Genomic DNA, 17,498 nt, shown 5'->3' with positions numbered 1-17,498 from the left:
ACTTTTGGCAGTTTATCTTTTCCATCTATACAAACAAAATGTTGAGTGCCTCTTGTATATAATAATAGGTGGCAGAAAAATAAAGAAATTAGCCCCAAATTACAACCACATAGGAGAGAGTAAGAGTTGACTCTAAAATCAGAATCATCATCTGCCCTCTTGTAGACTGCCTTGTCCAGAAATCTGTGTTCAGTAGGCTGACCTCTTTATTTTTACATTTATCTTAGTCTTTTGGTCTTTTATCTCAGAGAGATTGACATATTTTCTCAAAGTTTGGGGCTGTTAGACACAGATTTGGGGGGTTAGAATCCCAGATCCAACAATTATTGGGTGCTAGATAATAGACAAATGCTTTAGGAGCTCTCTGCCTCAGTTTCCTCATCTATATAGTGGATTTAACAATAGTATATTCTCATAACGTTATTGAGAAGACAAAAAGAGTGTCTAGACTAGTGCTGGGTATATATAAAGCACTAAAAAACATTCATCCCTTAGTGCAGTGGTGAGTGAACTGCAGATTTCAATGTAGATAATTTCACTCATTAGAAACCGTTTTTGTAACGAGTTCTCAACATTTGCTGCAACATGGACGGCACTGGAGGAGATAATGCTCAGTGAAATAAGTCAAGCAGAGAAAGAATTATCATATGATTTCTCTCATCTATGGAACATAAGAACTAGGAAGATCGGTAGGGGAAGAAAGGGATAAAGAAAGGGGGGGTAATCAGAAGGGGGAATGAAGCATGAGAGACTATGGACTCTGAGAAACAAACTGAGGGCTTCAGAGGGGAGGGGGGTGGGGGAATGGGATAGACTGGTGATGGGTAGTAAGGAGGGCACGTATTGCATGGTGCACTGGGTGTTATACGCAATTAATGAATCAATCGAACTTTACATCAGAAACCAGGGATGTACTGTATGGTGACTAACATAATATAATTAAAAAAATATTAAAAAAAAAAGAAACCATTTTTGGAAATCTCTCTGTATTTAATGTTGTATGCGAAGTGCTGAAGACTCAGGAATTTCATCAGTCAGCCTTGGGCCAAAGTCCATAAAATGTATCCTTTAAATCTCTTCAAGTTTGAAAGGGTGTGATTGCTGCTTTGTGTAGAGAGGGTTGTTGTCCTTGAAAGAAATGTTTCCCTGCCCGATAGGTAAAGGGAAGAAGAAATGAGGAGGCCTTATGAGGGGAATGTGGAGTTCTCCATGGTGAGTTTCACTTCACAGTTTTTACTGCATGTTTCACCACAGAGTTGGACCAGACTGTGGGGTTAGGTTGATGGAGAATTTTGGGATGGCTTGGTTTGGGATTCTGAGAAGGAAAGTTTCATGTCCCAATGGATGTTTAAAATATAAGGCAATAGGATGCCTGATAATTTTGTTGGAACTACCCAATGTGGCAAAGTTTAAAAAATCTGTGTTTGACTCAAATAACTTGTTTCTTGGAAATACAGATTCTGGATTTCATTAATGTGATGGAATGTAATTTAAACATATATCTCCTTGCTTGCTTCAGTAGAGGAAAAATAACAAACTATTTTTACTTTTTAAGTAGAAATATTTGACCTACATAATTAAGTATAAATTTCCCGAAATCTCCAAAACCGTTATCTAGATGGAGGTTTGGAATAGTTTCAGTTTAAATAAGGAAATGCTGTACAAGATAATTTCATAATATGAAAACTGGAAATCACATTTTGGTCAACTTTCAAAATGTCCAAGTGTGGGAAACTTTCAAAAGAGGAACTGACTTAACGGTGCCCATTTCTAAAGTTATGGAATGTGTTCTTTTAAATGTGGCAAGTTTCAAAATGTTTGACCATACTAAATATCCAACAGACCACACACTCCTGTATGTCCATGTGCTTAACATGTATTAGTTGACTTTCCCTTGATTGACATCAATGCTTGTCCCACCCCCGCCTTGAGGTGGGTGGTATCTTTTGCCCGTGTTGGCATGTCTGAGAGGCTGCCCAGCAGAGCTGATAGGAGCACTGTCTCAGGAGTCAGAGTGCCTGGGTTCAATTTCTTGTTGCAGCTCTTATTTTCTTGTGACCTTGGGCAAGTTACTTACATTTTCTAGGAAACTGTTGCCTTCTCCTTACAATGAAAATAGATAATAATATCTACTTTGTTGGGTTGTTAAAGAAATGAAATGAGTGAAGATTTACCAAGTGCGTAGACTAATGCATGTCATGTGGCAGGTGTTAGTATGTTTCTTATTGAATGAAGTTAGAAGAAAACTGGGATACCATGTATACCTTTGGGGATAGCTCACAAAAGTCGGGTGGGGAAAAATCAAAGATGAAATGAAAGATCCCAGAAACTAGAAGCTTGCCAAATGGGAAGAAACCAAATTTTAAATCCTATATATAGTCAAAACCAATAAAATCAGTATAGCTAGTGACTATACTGCTCTAAATGATAATATGATCTTATTTACTTTTCTAAACAAAAATCCTCAGAGATGATCCCATTTTACAGATAAGAAAATTGAGGCACAGCAGTTAAGCAGGCCAACTTCAAACCCTCATAGTCTGGTTCAGAGGCCATACTCATGCTCATTGCGTCATGCTCCCAACTTTCAGAAAACACAGATAGGGTGAACTGAAATTGTTTACTAGATTCTAGAGTTTCTGAGCTTTGTATTACTGATTGATGAGTGAGGAGTAACAATCAACTTTAAAGTTTAATGGATTTGTGAAACTTTTTTCCTTAAGGTGAAGTATGTGGTTGAAAATATAAAATAGTTCCGAGTGGTATGATCCCAAGAGAATTAAAGAAGATACATTGAAAGCTCATAGAAATTAGAAGCCTGCCAAGTGGCAATAAACGATTTTTTCCATTTGCAGTCTCTTTTGGGATTTTCCTTTGGATCAGAATTAACAGTCCAAAGGTTCCTGTTGATGTGGCTAACCAGTACCATCTAAATAATATCTGAAAAGATGAGGAAGTATTTGTTTTGATTTGGAATGAAAGCCCTAGTGGGAACTCCTACAAAAAGAGCCTTTTACTTCCCATCAGATCATAGCACGGTACTTTCTCAGATGATATGAAATTGTTTAAAAAAAATTCCACACTGGATTAACTGAAAGTGGAAATAATAATAAGTTAAAATAAGTTACGTAGTTTAACATTAAATATAGAAGTGTCTATAAGTAGAATCAGTATTAAAAAATCTCTCTACATATAAGTGGAAACAGGCAATGAAGTCATAGTATTACCTGAAACATATTATTATCTAGTTTCATCTTTTTATTATAAAAGAAAAACAAGTTTCAAGAATTCAAATATAAGCATGTGTATAGTAGAGAGTGAAAGTTAATCTCCCCTTACAGATGCTTACCAATTGTCAGCAAATATATATATTTACATTTATTGACATATCAGATCTTTGTTTCCTTTTCATGTCAGTCCATGAATATTTACCTATTTTTTTAAAAAAAGTTATGTAAAGTTACCATTATATAAAGTTTGGTTAAGCCATTACTGATTGGCATTTCGTGTTTTTTCTTTTTTCCAAGTTTTTCTCTATTAAAAGCAGTACTGTAGGGCACATATATGTCCATATATTTTTGCATAGTTGTTTCAACATATTTGTAGAAAATTTCCTGGAAGTGGGATTGCTGGACCAAAGCTGTGCAGCAAAATGTGGAATGATATTTTCAGATAGCTTTCTGGAAAGATTATACCAATTTACAGTCTCACTGAGTGAGATTCTTCCTTCCAACACTGTTATAAAAATCTTCTAAAGCAATTCTAAGCTTACAGGTGAAAAAAGTCCATGTAATTTAAATGTAAATGTATTTGCTTATTAGAGTATATATTTTTTCATATTTTTATTGTCCATCTGTATTTCTCTTGGAAATTGATATTTTATGTCCTTTTCCCATTTAAAAAAATCGGGCTGTTTCTCTTTATTTACTGACCTGTAAGTGCATTTCTACATGTTTAGTTCCAACTGGCATCATTGTCATCTCACTTTGGGAATCACCAGTCAGCAGTGATCGCCTAGATCTGGAATCTCTAGTTTTCAGTGTAAAGCTGCTGAAACACCTAGATGCATGAATAGTGGGTTCTTTTTCTGGATATTTTCTCCTTGTTTTTAGGGTTCTGGTCCAGAGGTTGTCAATCTTCTTCTCTAAAGAGCCACTTAGTAAATATTTAGGTTTCGCAGCCATGCAGTCTCCATCACAACACAACTGCTCAACCCTGTTGCTGGAGCAGGTAACCAATCATGGATAAAACCTGAGTGAGTGTGGCTGAGTTCTAATAAACCTTACTATGGACCCTGAAACTGGAATTTCATATAACTTTAATACAGCATGAAGTTTTATTCTAATATTTTTCCTGTTACATTTGAAAATGTAAAAACCATTCTTAGGTCACAGGCTATACAAAAACAGGGTGGACAAGGTTTGGCTTGCAGACGATAGTTTGCCCCACCTGCTTTAGACTGTTTCTATAAAAACCACTGCAAAAACCTGCCACTAACCAGCAGCCTTAGGACTTGTTAGCTACTAAGGCTATTGGCAAGACTACATTTTGTTCTCACCTTTGAACTTTTCGGCTTCTGTACCTGAGTCAACCAAATTTGGCTTCACTTTTTTTTTTTTTTTAATTATTGTGAAATCTGGAATTTACTATGTGTATTAAAATTCTTAAACCTGGAAATAGTGACATACTCTGTGTATCATGAGTACTCTGTAAATACTGATTTCTCAGTCCGTCTTGAGTGGATTCAATTTGATTTTTGATACAGGAGTGTATGCTGTCTAATGTCTTTGAATAAGGAATTCCCAAAAAAGTGAGATTTAGGGTTCAATGTAAAATTTTCATATTATATATAAAAACATAGGTAATTCTAAACACTTTACAATTGTTTTACAAAAATACTGTAATACCATCGGCATTTCTGGTTTTTTCTTTGTCTTAAGGTAATTGTCCTTGCACTGAATTAATTTAATCCAAAGGGAAAGATTATTTGGGAAAGTCTTTGCCCACTCTGCAGTCTCCCAGCAATTCATGTGGTCATGGCATCGTGGTATCAGTTTTAACCGCTCTCTACCCCCTGACTGGGATGAGTTGAGGGGTGGATCTGCCCTTCATTTTTCTCATATGCAAAATAAGATCAGATGCGTTGATCTCTAGTTTTCTTCCATCTTAACTATCCTGCTGTTCTTACAGAATGTGCACACTTACACGTGTGGTGTTAGGGTGAATGGCATTAGTCTACGTGGCAAGAATTAGACTAGCAGTATGTAGAATATGCATCTTTTTTGATGCATTCCTCTTTGTGCATTGCCACTAACATTCATTGCTTGCTTGTAGAAGTGCCAGGGAAGTAAATGCAGCCACTTGAGAATAGATATCATTTAGAAAGTTGAGTGAGTTCAACTTTGCACTGATATTTAGGTCAGCAGAAATTGTGGAGGATTTAGATAAAAATCAATTAATACTGAAGTTCAATGAACTTCCTTATGTTGCAACTCATCCCCCTTTTCCCCCCCTTCTCATCATATTTTGATATTGGTATCCATGCCTTACATTTGAGAATCACCTCTGGGGATCATAAATAATTGAGATAAATAATGTCACCTTCTAAGTGTGTTATACATTTTGTTTATATTAAAAATAGTGACTATGGCTTGTGTAGAATCATACATCATTATCATTTACTTATGAACTAATTGATGTGTTATGTCACCCTCAATAGAGACTTTGCCCAATAACGTGTCATAAAACAGTTTTTGCAGTTATCCTTTATTAAATGGGTTTGATGTTTAACATAGGAGTATATAAAAGATGAGTCATGGTATCTAATGTCTTTGAACAAAGAAATTCCAACAAAGTGTGATTTAGAGTTTAATATACATTTTTTTTAATTACACACAAGTGACAAACCAGTAATTACAAACACTTTAACCACCTTTCTGTTAATAGTTATGCTTTGCAACCACATAATCACATTTGTTTTTCTCACTGAAGCAAATATTCATTGACCCAAGTAGTAGGTAGTTTCTGGAAGCTAGTTAATAAAGGTAAGTGGCAATGATGGCATTGTACCATTAATAAAACTGGTTTCTCTAGCATCAAGGAAATACTCAGTTTTTTGGTATTAGAATGTCATAAAAATAACTTAATAACTTTGCTATTTCTGTTCTTTTTATTGGAAAAGTATTTTTAAACTTCTTTTTAATGAAAATTAAAAACATTCAGTCAAATTACCATTTCAGTTAGTTTAAATTTCTTAGGCTTTTGCTAATAATAAGTTAGTAGTTAATATTCTTTGTAAGGTGTCCCACTTAAATTTTTATAATGGGTATCACAATAGATCAGCATTTAGGGACTGGGGTGTATGTACATCTTAGTATAATTTTCAGTCAGACGATTTTTATCAGGTTTATCATTCTTCCTTAGTTGATTATAACTTGATAATAACATTGTGTTCAATAACATAGTTAAAATACAGTAGGTATTGTATGGTCACCCACTTTGCCAACACTCTACAAATCATGACTTCTGTGTAGTTTGGCTTGTCACCATGATGATTAGATACAGTTTGTTTTGCTACACATCTATTTGTTAGGTTTCTTTTTCTACATTTTAAGATAGCTTTTAATACTGGATAAGTAAATGAAAATTCTGTTGTTTTCTGCTACTTGTTTAGAGAGTCACTGTTACTCCACTCGTTATCAGTCAGTATTTTTACACAGTGCTTTCCTTTTGGATGTTCCAAATACTAATAGATTGAAATATTACCCCAGGTGGTTTACATTGGAGTCTCTTCGCTTGGGTCACCACCATCCTGTTCTTGTTTCCTATTTTGTTGGGATGGAGATGTTGCAGAATTGGTGCACTTCAGCATACTCACCAAGGAATTTTTGAAGGACTTGCAAAGGAAAAAGTAGATGAATGGATCCAGGCATGCGTTTAAGGAAGTTAACCAAAGTGTGCTCTCTTTAACATAAAACAGAGTATTTTCAGCAGAGCAGTCAAAGACATCCCGGGTTTGGCTCAGGGTGTAGGGAATGCGAGCAAAATGGAAAGGAACAAAACAAATAAAAAATACAGCAATGATAATGAAAACTTTGATGTTTACCTTTTTCTTGGGGACTTTGCCTACGCCCCTCGTTCTCACATATGACCTGTACAGTTCTTTTGTAATGAGTGTATAACATACAATGACAATTAAAAAATTAATCCAGAAAATCACTTGACAGATGTAATTGACTATTTCATGCCACACCAGACCAAACTCTGATTTGAGGAAAGAGCATTTCTTCACATTTTTGTCTCTTGGCCTTCTGTTGGTCAGAATCATGTTGGGCAAAGAGAGTAAGAACATGAATGCCCAAATTACAACGGAGAGAATTTTAGCCCCCAAGAGGTTGTTGGGGTTGGACATCTTAAATGGCCTGGTGGTTTTCTGGTAGCGATCAATAGTTATGAGTCCTAGGAATGAAATACTGATGTACATTGTGAAATAAAATATGACAGAGGTCACTTGGCACACAAAGGTTCTCAGTGGTCCTGTTCCCAGTTTGGCATCACTGAGAATTTTGAATGGAAAAGTCAGAATCATGAGAAGATCAGAAATGACTGTGTTCTTAAGAAAAATAATAAAGTTGGATTTACTGCGGATTTGAAAGAAAATCCTCATTGCCAAGCTGTTTGTGATGAGTCCAACAAAAAACAGGACAGTGTAGAGGAGCGGGAAGAGGACCTGGGTGATCTTGTAATCTCTGGCGCACAGGCTGCCATTCCCAGCCACAGAGGTGACGTTGTCCATGGCTTGTGTTTCTTCTTTGCTGCCTAAGGGAGGAGAGTAGGGATGGTTATTTTCAGTCCCAGACTGTTGATTTTGGTCTTATCTCTGTGTAACTTTTTTTTTTTTTAAGATGTTATATATTTATTTGAGAGAGAGCAAGAGAGCTGGAGGGGGAGCATAAGGGCAAGGGGAGGGGCAGAGGGAGAAGCAGACTCCCCGCTGAGCAGGGAGCCCAATGCGAGCCCAAGGCAGATGCTTAACCTACCGAGCTACCCAGGTGCTCTCTGTGTAACTTTTCTGGACAGCCTTCTCTAAAAATTCAAGTTTCTGATCCTTATTGTGACAGTAAGGATACAGAAAATTGAATCTCAGCATACTTAATTATGGCAAATACCAAATAAAATTTTCTGAAGTATGTTCTATGAAGGTATAGATATTTGTATTTCTCATTTGCTAAATGTTTGCCTCTTAAAGGACGTTTTGTTAGGCAAATGCGCACAGTGTATAGAAATGGGAAGAGAAACATGGACTGTGCTTTTATTCCTTTCCAGCTTCATTTCCATGCCATTGAGCTTTTTTGTTTCTATTCACAGTCACTTTTCCTGCATTCTCATTATTCCCGGCCTTCATTTACTCTGATACCATCAAAGTGTCCTAAGGAGAAGTGACTCATAATTGGCTATTAAAAAGTGGGAAGAAATTTGTATAAAATCACTTGTAGAGAATTTTTGTTAAATATTAAATCAGATATAAAACTTTATAATTGGAAGATATTTCTGCCTGTATATTGCTCAGTCTTCCAGTCAGCCTCAGACTCATTCTTTAGCTCAAATCCTTTAACCCACATATATCTTATTTTTGACTTTGCACAGTATATTTGAAGTTTTTACATACATTTTCTTGAATATCATTCAATTAAAAAAAAGTAAACAAAATGAAGTGGTCATCAAGTGGTGTTCTTCAAAACAGCCAGGGCATACTTTCCAGGTATACAGAGTATACAATCATAGCTAAAATAAAATATGAAAACCACATCCGTGTCTGGTCCCCTAGGTTATTATACAACAACAGGTGGCTATAAAAGAAAACTAACACTTTACATTATCTTGCATCTAAGTTTTGAAATTTAAAATGAAATTTGTAATGTTTTTATTTCATCAATGGCAAATGGAATTGATTCTGTATCAGTATTATTCCTAAATATAAGACATGGTGATGTTCCTACATACCCAAATTTAAAAAAAATGTCCACATGAAAGACTAAAGTATGACAAGTAAAGATAATACTAAATACCCACAAATGTAATATTTCATTGTCTAATTATTGAAAATAAAAGATTCATGTCACAATTGTGACTTCAATTTCAACACCTCCTCCCCAGTTTAAGTTAAAAAAAATACTAAAGAAAATTCAGTATTAGATTGAGATAAGATGGTAGATTTTAAGCTTCCTTACTACTGCTGTTTATTTTGTGCATTCTCTGATAGTTTTGGAAATGATGCATTGGGAATGCTAATTTTGCATGGACTGTATCTTATTTAATGAGTAGTCCTGATATCAAGAGTATCGCCTCCATCTGTCTATATTTAAGGCTCACTTTCCACTCGAGGTAAAATAAGACCATTTATATTTTATTTCCATGTTTTGTGTGTATATGTATTTAATGAAGAAGTTAGTGGTTGTCTCTAACAGCATTAATACAGCTTGTATTTTAGATTTTATTCCAAATAAGTACATGAATTGATATCTATTATTATTAAAGGTTTCTAATTTTAAGAAAACTTGACAAACACGTACACACCTATCATCCTGTAAACACACAGATTTGTCAAATGCTTTTAGATATAAAGTTACCTGGTTACTCTGTTGATTCAGGAGGATTTAAATGTATCCATTAAGTGGCATTTAATACGTCCTGCAGAGTGGCATCTGGTATTTTCCTTTCAATGTCTTAGTTTAGTTGTTATAACTCCTTATGATCGAGTATCTGCTGAGCTTTCATCAGTAAACCTTGAGTGTTCTAGAGAGAAAGAGAGGAAGAGAGGACTTCACAGTCAGAAATTACCTTCCAATGCCCTGGACTCAAAGCTGTGCAGACACTGTATTTCCGTCTGGCCCCTTTTAGGACTTCTGCTTTTATTTCCCCGGAAAATGTGGGGCAGGGTGGGTAAGAATTCATCTTTTAAGAAGCAATTTTAAAATCTTGCTGCTTTTTGCTGAAACCTGCCATAGAGTTTGATGCTTTATGAGTTCTTTTGGTTATTGTTCATGCACATGATAAATCCATGTTGTGATCAAGCTTTTTGAAGTCTGCTTCCTGGAGAAGGTTGCAGGCTTGCTTTCTCAGATGATTATTTACCTGAAAACATACTGTGCTTAAGCTGGGTGATATATTGCCTTATAACAAGTAATTACATTAACTCGAAATGTGTGCTTGTTACGGATGTTAAGTCTCTTGTTCCTTGTTTTTTTCCTGGTTAATAATGTTATTATTTTAAATCTGTGTTTGATCAAGTCTTTGTACGTGAAACAGTTTCCTCTCATTATAAATTTTAAGATTCCAAAATTACATTAAAAAAGAAAAACAGTTGTCTCCTTTACCAGACTTATTATATAAAGTGTCCTTCATGCTTTTCTTAAATAGGATTTAAATATAAACAATTTTTTTGTAATCTTGCTTTGGTTTGGGGGCAATATATCATTAAATAAAGGGATCCCTGTTTCACTAATGCCTTTATATAAATACTGGTTTTGGTGCTCACACACAGACACATACAGTATTTCAAACTATAATGTTCTTTTGTTTCTAGTAGATCCACTTGGGTGAATCTACTGGATTTTGGTTACTTCTTTCTTTGGAGTTTTGAGTCTGTCCATCGCTGCATATGTTTAAATCATCTTTGATACCGATTTTCAAAGTGCAGAACAGCAGCTCAGCATCGGCTAAGAAGTTGTGACAAATGCACATTCTTGGGCGTGAACCTGGCTCCAGTGACTCAGAAACTCGGGGTGTGCCTCTTAGCTATACTTTAATGAAATCCAACTTCCAAGTGAAGCTTATGCACAGTGAAGTTCGAAGATTTTGGATTTACACTGACCTGAGAATTTTGTTGGCATTAAGAGTTTGCAGTTAAGCTATAAATTTGAGTAATTTCAGTCAGACATTCAGTCACATAATGATCCCGATCTGTTAGTCATCTAGAGGTTGATATTAAACTCTTGGAGTAGTGGATATTCTTTTCTTTTTTCTTTTCTTTTCTTTTTTTAAAAGATTTTATCTATTTATTTATTTAGAGCAAGAGAGAGAGAGAGAGCACGCAGGGGCAGGGCAGAAGGAGAGAGAATCTCGAGCGGACTCCATGCTGAACATGGAGCCAGCTGTTGGGTTTGATCTCATGACCTGAGCCAAAACCAGAGTAGATTGCTCAACTGTCTGAGCCACCCAGGTGCCCTGGAAAAGTGGGTAGTTTGAAGTTATTTTTGTTTTGAAATTTATTGCAGTTAACAAATTTTAATACTTGTTGGTTGGTTTGGAGACACAAAATTACACTTTTGGAAAACGCTTTTATGCCTGTGTACACTTCAGAATAATAATAGCCAACATTTGACTCCTTATATTGTCATGACTTATTTTATGATCTCAGTTACTCTCTGAAGAGTATTATTTCATACTATTTCCATTCTCTGCATGATGGAAACTGAGGAGCAGAGCACTGAAGTTAGAGACCCCATGCTAACCCATGACGTCTGATCCCAGAGCCTGCATTTGTAACCATTGTGCTGTAGAAATCCCCCTCATCTCACAGTCTGCACAAGCCCCCCTCTCCCTGCCCTGAGGCCCAGGAGTGAGAGGTAAATGTCATGAATGGAATAGAAGTCATACTTGCCCGTACAGCAGATTGTAAACTTTAGTCTAACGGATGTTTATGAAGTATTTTTAAGATGTTCAGATAAAACAAGGCTCGTGAAAAAAAAATCATGATTGATTTCAACAGATTAATATGCCATATAAATGAACACTACTTTAGGATACAGAAATCGTACTACTTTATGAAGAATTTGTTTCCAAATTCCTAGAAGGCTATGACTAGGGATTTGAGGGATGAATGAAAGCCTCCAGCTCTTGATCTAAATGAACTTGCCTTTGACTTTCACTTATAACCATACCTATCTGTAGGCCACTTGACTCTGAAAGTGACTAAAATCTTTAGGTGAGAAGCCTTTCAGATTATAAAAGTACACTGTTAACCCTTGAGCAACATGGGGGTTAGGGGCTACAGTAGTTGAAAATTTGCACAGGACTTAATTTTTTTTTTTAAGTTTGGAATTGATGTATCGTTGATATATGCATATAACTTTTGACTTTTCCAAAAACCTACTAGTAGCCCATTGTTGGTGGAAGCCTTATTGATAATGTAAGCAGTTGATTAACGTGTGTTTTGTATATGTGTTATATACTGTATCACAATAAAATAAGCTAGGGAAAAATGTTATTAAGAATATCTTAAGAGAAAATACATTTATAGTACTTACTGTATTTACTGATAAAACCTGCACGTAAGTGGACCCACAAAATTCAAACCTGTATTTTTCTCCTACAAATAGAAGTAGATCAAGTTGTGCACTTCGGTCCCATTAATAAGAACAGCACGTGCAGTTTGTAATTGTCTGCATTACCATTGGAGACAGGACTAATTTTGATTTGGTTTATTTCTGTGATTGAGGTGACTTAGAAAAATGAATTTATACCCCAGAATTTTTACATGTAAGTGGTTTAATTGGTTTACTTATTTTGCCACATCTATTAATGGTAGTCTGCTCATCTGAAAAATATTTACTTCAACTGGGATTACTCTGAACTCGAGAGAGCCATGTCTTGAACTGGTAGGACCCGGTGGTCCTTGTGGAACCAGATTAGCACCAGCGGATGGAGATGTAATTGAGACATTTGATTAGGTCTCAGGCTGTTTTAGTTCTAACATTTTATGGTTTCAGAATGTGGTCATTTTGACATTAGTAGATGTTTTGTTTCAATACATGCATTTTAAGGCAGTTCTTACATAATCGAGTGGTTTCACCTATTAAGAGTATAGAAATTTAGGTTATATATTAGACGCCACAAGTAAGGAGTCTTGGGTTTGGGGTAGTTAGTAAAAGATAATGCTGTGTTGATCCAATTATTTGTCATCCCTGGCTTGATTGTTTTGCTTTTGAAAGCAGAGAACTCGTGTGTGTGTGTGTGTGTGTGTGTGTGTGTGTGTGTGTATGGTCAACCCCACTGACATTCATTGCATTGTGCTCCTAGGATACATTGAGTCTGTTGGATAAAGCTGTCATTTCAGCCATACCATGGGCTATAAGCTATTGTTGAACAAAAGTTTCCTATATAAATCTAATAAAAGGAGTTTCCTATTTTCTGAATTTAAAGAAGTTACTCCATTTTAGGTAGAGTAATGAATGAGAAGAAGCTGCTAATTTCTTGTACCTTTGACACAGCCTCCCCATGCATGTCACTCCCTTCTTACACCCCTGCCCAAGGCTTATCACTCACATAACATTTATTTGAAGTTAATTCATTCTAAACAGAATAAAGTGACATATTGAAAGACTAAGCTAAAAGAAATAATTTTTTAGGCCTCTTAACAGTTTTCGTTTAAATAGGTTAAAGCACAATTTTTATATGAAAAATAGATGAACTAAAGCACAGTTTTTATGTCAATCACTCTGTTGTTTTTAAAAAGTATTTTGTTTTTAAGATTTATTTATTTTTTTTTGAGAGAGCCTGCACATTTTGGTGGTGGGGAGGGGCGGGGGGGGAGAAAGAGTCTTCAGCATACTCTGTGCTGAGTGTGGAGCCAGACACAGGGCTCCATCTCATGATTTTGAGATCAGGACCTGAGCCAAAGTCTGAGATTCGGATGCTTAACGAACAGCGCCTCCCAGGGATCCCTTAAAATATGGTTTTTACTACTTTACTGGGAGTTGGGGTGGGGCACTCTGTGCACTTTATTTACAGAGTGTTGGGGAAGTATGAAATGCTGTATTTTGTTTTATTCGGAGGACCATTGCATTCACTTCATCTATTTTGTCTTAAGTGTTTGGAAGAAAAGGAAGCGCATCTAGAGTGGGATTCCTTTTTAAATCTCTTTTTAAAAAGAACATTAATTTATTAATTTTGAAATTCCGTGATTATCGGGGCACCGTAGAAATACCAGGAAGTATGAATGAGGTAAAAGGAGAATACACATCTCTGATTATCTCATATCTGTTATCACGTCTTATGAACACACACATGTTTTGGCAACATTTCTAATCACTTACGTTTTGGTGATGACTTAGAAGAGATTTCATTTCATTCAGTTAACTCCAGTTCTTCCTTCTAAGTGTATTTGGCTCAAGATATCTATTTTAATTTCTGTAGTACTACAAGACTTCTAGGGCTTTTTGGGCATGCATCCCCCTAGTTTCTTGATCACTAGTCTTTGTGTCAGATATTTTCTGGAGAAAAAGAGAAATTGATCCTGGGGATGCAATTTTCAGAAGTTAGTTTATACGTGAGATGACCTGTCCAACCTAAGCACAACAGTGGGCTGGCATGAGAGGGGTGGCTAGACTTCTATGGACTCTCCAGTTGATTCTCTTTTCTGCCCAACGAGTCTGCCCTTCAGGGTATAAATAAGAGAGTAATTCTTTGGTACTGATCTCCAGTCATTGATATTACTTACAACTATGCAGCTTGAGGGGTTTTAATACCTAGCTGAAGGAGCAGAACTCATTGATACCTTTGGAAATATTTGGTCCATTTTCTAAGGTTGACCTTGTTCTCATATAGTATGAATTGCTACTTGAAGACATATTTTTGACGAGTACAAAAAGTTGATATAAATTTTGTAAGCCAGTGAAAAACAGTTGCTTTTAAACTATCTCTGCCTTTCCTCTTTGAAGACCAGTAACAGCTATCATGATATACCTAAAAATATTAATATCAGACACAAATACGGTCTTCAGGCCCCATGTAGAGGCTCATGGTGGTTCTTTTGCAGCTAAAGCCATGTTGCTTTTGCTTTTTAATTTCATCCACTCACTCTCAACTCTTCGCTCTGCTTCTGGCTCAACTCCCGGAGCAGATGAGGGCCAATGAACTGATACAAGATTCTTCAATTTCCTTATTTCTTTATCTCCAAATTTCCCTGTATTATTTTCACCAGTTTTCTTTTTCCTCTGTGTATAAGTCGAAAGTTGTTCCTGTCTTCTTTCCACGTTAATCCAAACATGCAGCCATTGTTTTCTACCTTCATTATGAGTTATCTACCCCCGCCCCCAAATCTGGATTTCCTTCATGGAGACTCCTTTCTCTGAAACATTGTTGGTTATCCTAATATATCTTTGCTCCCCCACCTTTCAAGCTTCATGCCCAACTACTAGTAAGTGTGGGTTACTTCCCTCACCTTTACCATTTCACCATCTACTCTTACTACAACCCTGTTTCCGGCTTTCTGTCCCTACTGCTCCAGAGAAACTTCTCTTTTGAGGCTTGTAAGTAGTTTTGTTTTTTGTTTTTTTTTTAGTACTCAAGTCAGAGAGGCAACATCCATTGCGATTTCTTACTGCATTTGACACTGTTGATGGCACCCATTGTTAAATGTCCCCTGACTTCTGTGACCTTCACTTGTCCATTCATCTTATTAATTATGGAGAGTATGTGTGCATCATTTGATGGCTTATTTATCTCCTTCATATCTCTGCTCTCTTGGTTCTTCCCTCCCTCCCAAAGAGAACATATTGCTCTTATCCCTAACAGCATATATTAAGTACCTAATTAGTGCCTTCTAAGGAGAATATAATGTGAATAAAACAGACCTGGGATTCTCCCTCACAAATTGACAGTCTAGCAGGGAGGACAGACATTAAACTAATCGATCAAAAATGAGTGAATTACACTGTGGCAAGTGCTCCAAAGGCTCTCCTCCCTTCCCCACTCCTGTGCTGAGGGCTTTCACTAACTGAGGTGACAGTGAGGGACCCAATGCCGTAATTGTGCCCAGCACTTAGTGCGTGAGGGGCAGCCTGTCGAGAGTATTTTAGGTGGCAGGAGGAGCAACAGCAAAGGAAGGAAGTACCCTCAGTGTCTTGACGAAATGTTGAGTAACTCAGTCCAGTGTGGAACTGGAGTGCATGCAAGTGAGAAGTGGAACTATAGAAATCTGAATGGACGGCAGTGGGGCAGTAGCTTCTGTGTCTGATAATGCTGCTAAGCGTTTTACATCATCTCAGTTATTCTTACAAAAATCTCAAAAGGGTGGTATTAGCCCATTTTTTCAGAGGAAGAATCTGAGGCCCAGAAAGGCTCATTAGGACAGAAAGACTCAAAGGACCGTGGAGTCCACAAATCGCACAACCTGAATTGAGTCACAGCTCTGTCCTACCCTGAGCTCTCTCCTACCTGTTACTGGTACAGGTGAAGCCATAGTATTGATGTGTCTGTGACGAGCTCTGCAAATGCTACTTTCGTGACACTGAATCTGTGCTGCTCGTGGACAGGGACCATTTGTAGTTCCTCACGGTTCCTAGCATCTTGTCTTCCCATAAGTAGGTACTCTAGAAGCAGTAGTTCAGTAACTTTGCTGACTTCTTTCCCTCACTCATCACACAGAAGTTTACATTAGAACTGTTTGACTGAAAACAATTGTCAGGACACATGACTGGCACTGTCTGAGGGTTGTGGGTTTTGTTTTTTTTTTTTAAGATTTTATTTATTTATCTGAGGGAGGGGGAGAGAGAGGGAACGCACCAGCAGGGGGAAAGGGGAGAGGGAGAAGCAGACTCCCCACTGAGCAGGGAGCCAGACGTGGGGCTGGGTTCCAGAACACCGAGATCATGACCTGAGCTGAAGACAGGTGCTTAACTGACTGAGCTACCCAGGTGCCTCCCCTGCCTGAGTTTTGTACAGTTTTCTCCATCTCCTCCTGTTCCCTTCCAGGGCTCATATGTACACATCCCACCAGACAAAAAAGAAAGATATCAGTAAGGCTCTGTAATGACAATAAAAATTGGAGATTACTAAGCAGCTCAGATCATTCAGGTGTGCAATGAAATGTGGGAATCACTATCTGTTTTGACTTTATCCTGTGAGTAGATCTGTCTTTTAAAACCTCGGAGGAGATTTGGATATTCAGAATACAAAATAACAACAACTTCTAGAAGATACCTGCTCCTAGCTCTTTTTTTTTTTTTTTTAAAGAAGCAAATTTAAACACCTGAAACATTACTGATTATTCCTGCACAGGGTAGCAAGATGGATCGTCAGGGTTTACAAATTCGTGTTTCTGGGAGTGTGTAATAGAAGAGGAATCAATGCAAAGAAAAGTGGTGACCTGATGGAAAGTGACAGAAGCTGAGAGAGAAAACAGGCTCTTATTTCAAGAGGACAGAAGCAAACTGCAACTTTGTGCGGAGTGCAGAGTTTTTGTTTTATTTTTTAAATAAGTCAAGTTTAGAATACTTAGAGTATTAGCTTAGAATACTACAAGTCTCATGGCTTTTGCTCTTTTTTTTGTAGCCATTCTGAACACAGTACAGTTAATCTTCCCTGGGAAATAGTCTTTGCTCATGCAAACTCCTTTGAATTAGATACTGTTAGGAAGGATAAGTGCCTAACATGGGCAAACATGTACAAAAAACTATGAAGAGTGGTTGAACTGAGACAGAGCTTGGAATTTTATG

At 36.9% G+C, this 17,498-nt stretch overlaps 2 protein-coding genes across 18 annotated transcripts in view; one reads left to right on the top strand and one right to left on the bottom strand.

Annotated features, from left to right (window-relative positions):
• The window catches only part of MED12L (mediator complex subunit 12L), a 361,057-nt gene that overhangs the window by 264,215 nt on the left and 79,344 nt on the right, over positions 1 to 17,498 (top strand). The window lies entirely within an intron of this gene.
• P2RY12 (purinergic receptor P2Y12) overlaps positions 5,751 to 17,498 on the bottom strand; it is a 44,871-nt gene continuing 33,123 nt past the window's right edge. The window contains exons 2-3 of one of the 2 annotated variants that reach the window (XM_002916347.4): positions 9,630 to 9,795; positions 5,751 to 7,818 (exon numbers count right to left, since the gene is read on the bottom strand). In XM_002916347.4, the coding sequence (XP_002916393.1) occupies positions 6,776 to 7,795 (1,020 nt within the window). In that variant the 5' untranslated portion in view covers positions 7,796 to 7,818; positions 9,630 to 9,795 and the 3' untranslated portion in view covers positions 5,751 to 6,775. The remainder of the gene's footprint in view (positions 7,819 to 9,629; positions 9,796 to 17,498) is intronic. The other variant, XM_011221168.3, reaches the window with a different exon arrangement.

This window comes from Ailuropoda melanoleuca, chromosome 1 (genome assembly GCF_002007445.2).
Source record: "Ailuropoda melanoleuca isolate Jingjing chromosome 1, ASM200744v2, whole genome shotgun sequence".
In the NCBI taxonomy this organism is placed as follows: domain Eukaryota; kingdom Metazoa; phylum Chordata; class Mammalia; order Carnivora; family Ursidae; genus Ailuropoda; species Ailuropoda melanoleuca.
This window is presented reverse-complemented; position numbering and strand designations above follow the sequence as displayed.